Source organism: Babjeviella inositovora (genome assembly GCF_001661335.1).
Source record: "Babjeviella inositovora NRRL Y-12698 unplaced genomic scaffold BABINscaffold_11, whole genome shotgun sequence".
NCBI classification, from domain to species: domain Eukaryota; kingdom Fungi; phylum Ascomycota; class Pichiomycetes; order Serinales; genus Babjeviella; species Babjeviella inositovora.
In genome coordinates, this window is record NW_017566848.1 from 405,190 (window position 1) to 411,628 (window position 6,439).

General features: G+C 50.3%; 3 protein-coding genes across 3 annotated transcripts in view; all 3 read left to right on the forward strand.

Moving 5' to 3' along the window:
* Positions 1-140: 140 nt before the first annotated feature.
* Positions 141-2,474, forward strand: NIP1 (translation initiation factor eIF3 subunit c; the record flags this gene model as incomplete). The annotated part of the gene is made up of 1 exon (XM_019132975.1): positions 141-2,474. One exon carries the CDS (start codon positions 141-143, stop codon positions 2,472-2,474), a length of 2,334 nt encoding a protein of 777 aa, XP_018983640.1.
* A 762-nt stretch (positions 2,475-3,236) lies between these two features.
* Positions 3,237-3,733, forward strand: BABINDRAFT_162957 (uncharacterized protein). The gene has a single exon (XM_019129637.1). The coding sequence runs from the start codon at positions 3,469-3,471 to the stop codon at positions 3,637-3,639; it is 171 nt and encodes a 56-aa protein (XP_018983641.1). The 5' UTR covers positions 3,237-3,468; the 3' UTR covers positions 3,640-3,733.
* An 826-nt stretch (positions 3,734-4,559) lies between these two features.
* Positions 4,560-6,439, forward strand: part of BABINDRAFT_89893 (uncharacterized protein) — a 2,638-nt gene continuing 758 nt past the window's right edge. Inside the window, exon 1 of the mRNA XM_019132894.1 lies at positions 4,560-6,354. Coding sequence (XP_018983642.1) covers positions 5,048-6,354 — 1,307 coding nt within the window. The 5' untranslated portion in view covers positions 4,560-5,047. The remainder of the gene's footprint in view (positions 6,355-6,439) is intronic.

Below are 6,439 nucleotides of genomic sequence, written 5' to 3' on the forward strand. Positions count from 1 at the left end.
CAGTCGTGCGCGACCGACATCTTTGGCGGGTAATTCTGGTCCCGGAAAAATTCTCGTGGAAAAATTCGCGCCACGCTATATCAAACACTCGTTTTGCTTCTTCACCTTCTATAATTCACTCCCCCAACAGCCCATTGATCATGTCCCGTTTCTTTGCTGCTGGCTATGATTCTGAGTCTGGGTCCTCTTCAGAAGAGGACTTGTTGACCTCCTCCTCCGAAGAAGAACTTTCTTCCTCTGAAGAAGAACAATCGCTCGAGTCGGACTCTGAGTTCGACGACGCTGACGACAGCTCCGAAGATGACGGCCCGTCGGCCCTGGGCCCAGCATACTTTCTTAAGAAGGCATTCCTCAAAACAGATGCCTCTGACTCCGACAGCGATGACGAAGGCAGAAAAGTGGTCAAGTCCTCAAAGGAAAAGTTGATGGATGAGATGCGCGACTGCATCGCGCTGATTGACGCCGCAAAGGCTGCGGGCGACTGGGTGAAGATTGTGGCTGACTTTGACAAGTTGGGCCGCGCATTGACCAAGGCGCAGCAGCAGAGCATTGCGACGCCGGCGTTCTACGTCGAGGCGCTCGCCGCGTTGGACGACGCGATCGCTGCGCAGACTGATGTCAAGAAGATGAGCGCGTCCGAGTCGCGTGCCTATAACACGGTCCGCCAGAGGGTTAAGAAGCAGGTGCGTGAGTTCCAGGCGCGTGTGGATGCGTTCCGTGCGGGCGGCGACGCGGAAGAGGCCGCTCCCGTTGTGCGCGCGGTCGCCGCGTCTAGTGGCATCTTTGCGACGCTCCAGACCATCGCTGAGACGCGTGGTAAGAAGAACGTGGACCGCTTCCAGCAGATCCAAGAGTTGGAGGACCTCGCCCAGCTTGCCAAGACGCCGTTCGAGCAGATCTCCGTCTACTTGATGATGATTCCGATCCGTTTCGACGTTTCTGCCAACGCCGCCTACATGTCACTCGAGCAGTGGATGGCGGCGGAAGCCGATATCAATGCACTCTTTGATGTGTTGGAGACCAACGCCGCCACTGTTGCGCTCTTGGAGACTGCGGAGGCCACCGACAATCTCGAGACCGAGCCGCTGCCAAATGCCGCGGGGGTCAAGGAGATCTTGGGGTCTGCGGGTGGTTTCGTGGAACGTCTTGACGACGAGCTCGCGCGCTCGTTACAGAGCATCGACTCGCATGCGGCCGAGTACAGCGACCGTCTTAAGGACGAGGCGCGTGTGTATGCATTGCTTGTGCGCGCACAGCTCTATGCGGAGGCGACCGCACGCACGAGTGAACAGCTTGCGCGTCTCGTGCTCCGCCGTCTCGACCACATCTACTACAAGCCGGTATCTTTGATCGCCGCGGCAGAGGCCCAGGCGTGGAGCGGTATTCCTGAAGCACAGAACTCCACCGTTGCCCCACGTGTCGCGGACGCGGACACCCTCGTCGATGCGTTGTGCTCCTTATTGTACACGCAAAACTCGGTCTTCCGCAAGCGCGCCATGCTCTCGCATATCTACTACTATGCCAAGAACAACCAGTACTACAAGGCCAGAGACATGTTCCTTCTCTCGCACCTCCAGGCAACCATCCACACGTCCGAACCGCAGGTGCAGGTACTCTTCAACCGCGCGTTAGTGCAATTGGGGCTTTGCGCGTTCCGCGCCGGCTTGATTGCCGAGTCGCAGCAGGTCCTCCAGGAGATTGCCACGTCGCCGCGCTCCAAAGAGCTCTTGGGTCAGGGCACCGCCAAGTTCAGCCAGACCACCACCGCCGCTGACAAGCAGAGATTGTTGCCGTACCACATGCACACCAACCTCGAGTTATTGGAGGCCGCTTTCATGACCGGCTCTATGTTGCTCGAGATTCCCCAGATCGCGGCCCAGGCATCCGACTATAAACGCAAGACTGCCTCCAAGTCTTTCAGACGTTCCTTGGAGTTCTACGACAGACAGTACTTCACCGGCCCACCGGAGAATACCCGCGATCACGTGTTGCACGCCGCAAAGGCGTTGCAGGCGGGCGACTGGAAGAAGGCGCACGAGTTCTTGTGTGCGATCAAGATCTGGAACCTCTTCCCAGATGCCGAGGAGCTCAAGGCCATGATGCGCACCAAGTTGCAGGTCGAGGGCTTGAGAACTTATGTGTTCACCTTTAGAACCTTGTATAGCAAGTTGTCCATTGCGCACCTTGCCGCAGTGTTTGAGCTCTCCTCCGAGGAGGTGTGCGCCGTTGTCTCCAAGATGGTCTTCAACGACGAAATTGCCGCCACCTTGAGCCAGCAGACCGATTCCATCGTCTTCCAGGGCCGCGAATTGACCAAGTTGCAAGAGATGACCTTGACCTTGACTGAAAAGATTGGCCAGTTATCCGAGAGAAATGAGAGACTCGCTGCCGGCGGCCACCAAGCCCAGAGTGCCTTCCAGAAGGGCAAGAACTACACCCCAGCCGGCGATAAGTCCAGAAGACAAGTTGTGTAGGTGTGTTTTAGTCATATTTTTATCTATTATTGTTTGTTAAACACCGAATGCGACGTCAGTGGCATGGTATGTAAGTGTGCCAGAATGCCTGCGATTTCACCTTTGTGGGATGACGTACGCCAGTTATAGCTATCTGGCAGACACGAGTGGCATGACTGGTATGATGTAAGCCAGTTATGTTTGGTATGGTATGAGCGGCAGGAATATAAACCAGAACATTCGTATATAAAGTTATGGTTCTCTGTGCTAGAAGTTGCAAGATTAAAAGGACTGTCTCACCGCTAACTTTTTTGTCCTCCTCTCTACCTTTTATTTGTTGAGTGAAACTTGCAGGCTTGGCCTATTTTCGATGTAGTAGCAGGTATAGAGCCCAGACGTATAGTTTGCAGCGATATAGTTAGATGGGTATTGGCAAAACATCTGAAACATACTCTAGGTATTTGTACTTTTGCTTATGTAATTTGTTATAATATATAATATATAATATATAATATATATATATATGTACGCTCTTATTTTAAGGTGGATACTAATATATAGCTCAAGTTATACATACGATATATAGTTTAATCCCATGTTGCTTTGCAGACATTGCAAGCAATCGCTAATATTAGCCATATCTTTGAAAAGCCAACAAAAGTATATATGCTTCAAGGTTGTGTGACACCAGCACCAGTAATATAGGGCTAAAGGTTTGACCTTTGTGCATATCGCGTCGTGACTCCCACTTGTCATTTGTGCACGGATAACGGGATAGTATCGGCGCCTCAAAATACATAAAGGGTCATAATCTTTATTCTCTTTAAGGGTTTAATGTGAAAAGCATGCTATCTAATTTAAGAAACATTAGTCTTGCTGTTAATAGAAATACCACCAATACTTTGGATTAATTTACAGTGGAGACAAGGGGCATATAGGAGTGGATAGCGATCCAAGCCGCATAGGCTAATAACCACGAAAGGTATTAAACTTGCATGTGTATATATGGATATAGATGAGTGGGGCAGCTATATATTCGAGACGTCCAAATGAGCTCACGTTCCCGATAACGAATGGCGAGGCTACTTTTATTCTTTTGACAGATCTAAATCTACCATACGCCTGGTCGTCAGTATATGTACAGCAGGAATTCCACGAGGTACGCCTATGTACTTTCGCAGCCTAGCGGATTTTATAGCCCACGGGCATTCGCCTGCGTTTCACTCCTTTATACCAAGGGGAATACAATCACACGGCTGTGCTGCATGGGGCGGTTTCGCAGGCACAGTTGTATACACTACCTTACTAGTAGGTGGTCTAACCATAGGCCAGCTCTACGCTATTTATACATTAGTCGTGCTAACCTCGTGATGCGCCCAGGGGCTTTACATTACCATTCCGGTCTCAAAACGGCGATCAAACATTTCGCAGTCCCCCCTAGCTCATTCCGAACGCCGCTTCCCCCTCGCCGTTATATACCTCTTTCTGACAGTGCAGCCCAGGAGCAGAGACTCTACATTGACACAGATCCAAAAGATCTTAAAGGTGGCGAGATATCAAGAATATCATTTCTGACATTGAGTATCTCGATTTCCAGAGTTTTAAGTTTGCCCGTAAACACTATCCTCACATGTCCAGACGGAGAAGGGGGCATGTGTAGTGGTGTCGTGTAGAGGAAACAAACGGAAGGCTTCTAGCCATCCTGTAAGGCTAGTGTTTCAACCTCCTAGGACTGCCAAGGAAAGCCCGTTTAGGAGCGCCGCATTTGACCAAATCAGGATATTCACTGAGCTACATTATTAACGGTGCATTCCGGTGAGCGGCGCGAGGTGCCAGTTGCGCAATAGCGGACTAATGAATTCTAGAAAGGTGCAACAATAGTACCATAGCAACCATACAGGCAGTATTCTGTTGTATGAGATAATTACCAAAAAAAAAATAACCTCGGCAAATCGTATCGGCACACGCGGCTTTGGCCCGCTATTTAAACAAATGGACTTTGATGGACCCTCGCAGGCGCGAGTAAATTGAACCTCACGGAACAATAGAAGGAACAAAATGCAGCGAATCAATGCGATCCCAAAATATCGAGGCGTACTGGAAGCTGCCATTGCTTGGCTCTCGGCTCACCGTCTCTCAGCGACCCTCACTTCTCCTGCATGGACACCAGGGCTTGCGTCCAGATTGGGAACCTGAGGCGTAGGAGGGGCATAATACCTGCGTAAGCGACCATGCAAGATTTAACGCCAAGTACAAGTGCCCCTAAATACTTCGCCTAAGTAACCGACGTTTCGAGCTTTGTTAGTTCGATTTCTCTCCTTATTAGCCGAAATATGTGGAACTCTCCTGAGAAACTTGCATATAGCTTGGATATGTGGGCTGCTGCAGAAGCTCTCGCTTGGACTAATCGATATTCTCGGGCGCCTCGTGAAGCTCGGCTGCATTTCACTCCAGTAATGAGTTTCAAGTATACCAAATATCCCCTATGAGGTCCCTGCTTCTAATAATATAACCAGAAATAGGCTCGTATATAAAGCCAGCAGTCCCGCTAGAGCTTTCATTGGTGAACTTTGATTAGCCACATCCAACACACGATGAAGTTATTTAGCAGTGTTGCCTTTTCCCTCCTCTTTTTGCAGTCGGTCGCCGCTGCCGAGGTTTCTAATGTTTTCAGCAATCTCTCGTTGAAGCAGACCGTCGACTTGAACCAGTCTGGAAAGCAGATGCCTTTCAACGGTTGGCTGGCTTCTCTCGACTGGTCGCTTGACAGCTCCGTCGCTGCAGGTGATACTTTCACCATCACTATGCCACACACCTACCGTATGGTCAGTGCTACCACTTTCCCTTTGACCGCTGACGGTGTTAATTACGCCTCCTGTAAGGGTGTCGCCGGTGGCTCCTCCACTGGGACGACTATCATTACCTGTACTGTTGCTAATGCCATCACCGGTGTCGACAGAGTCTTTGGTACCTTGTCGTTCTCCGTTTCTTTTGGTGCTGGTGGTAGTGCTAACTCTGCAGACTTGTCTGACGCCAAATTTTACACCGCTGGTACTAACACTATTACTTGGAGCCAGTCTGGTGGCCAGAGCTTGACCGCTCCTGTAACCTTTGACTCTGGTAAGTACTCTTGGAAGTCTGCTTTGAACTATTACTCCCACAACCTTCCAACTGGCGTTCGTCAGGAATACATGTTGTCCCAGCAGTGTCCTTCTAGTGGTATCGAGCTGGGTGAGTTGAAAATTATCAACCCAGATGGTGGGTTCGACTGCTCCAACACTTTTGCCTACACCTCTAACTCGATCAACGCTTGGTCTTTCCCAGAAACCTTTGGTTCGTCTAACAATATTCAGCTTGTTTGTACCACCAACTTGGTCACTGTTACTTACACCAATCTCCAGCCGGGTGAAAGAGTCTTTGTTGACGCCAACAGAGGCAATGCCCAATCGATTACCTATTACGAAAGTATCCAATGCCAAGGTGACTCTTCTCCTAAGATTACTGCTGTTAAAGTCAACTACAACGTAGTTTCCGGCAGTGGTGGCTCTTCCGGTCAAGTCGGCACCATTGTGACGGCTTCTAGCTGTTGGACTGGCAGCCAAGCCGTGACTAGCACTCTTCCATTTGCTACCACTGATCTTACCCAGACTGTTGTGGTTCAAAACCCATTCCTGACCTCTATCTCTACTTCCACCTGGACTGGTGCCTTTACCACCACTGTCACCCAACCAGCTAGCTCTGGTAACTGTCAGGTTAATGTCATAGTTTTGGAGCCAACTCCATCCCCATCTTCCAAGCCAGCTTCTTCTGAACCAGCGTCCTCTTCCAAGGCGGCTTCTTCTGTACCAGCATCCTCTTCCAAGCCAGCGTCTTCTTCTGAACCAGCGGCTTCGTCTTCCAAGCCAGCGTCTTCTTCTGAACCAGCGTCCTCTTCCAAGCCAGCATCTTCTTCTGAACCAGCGTCCTCTTCCAAGCCAGCGTCTTCT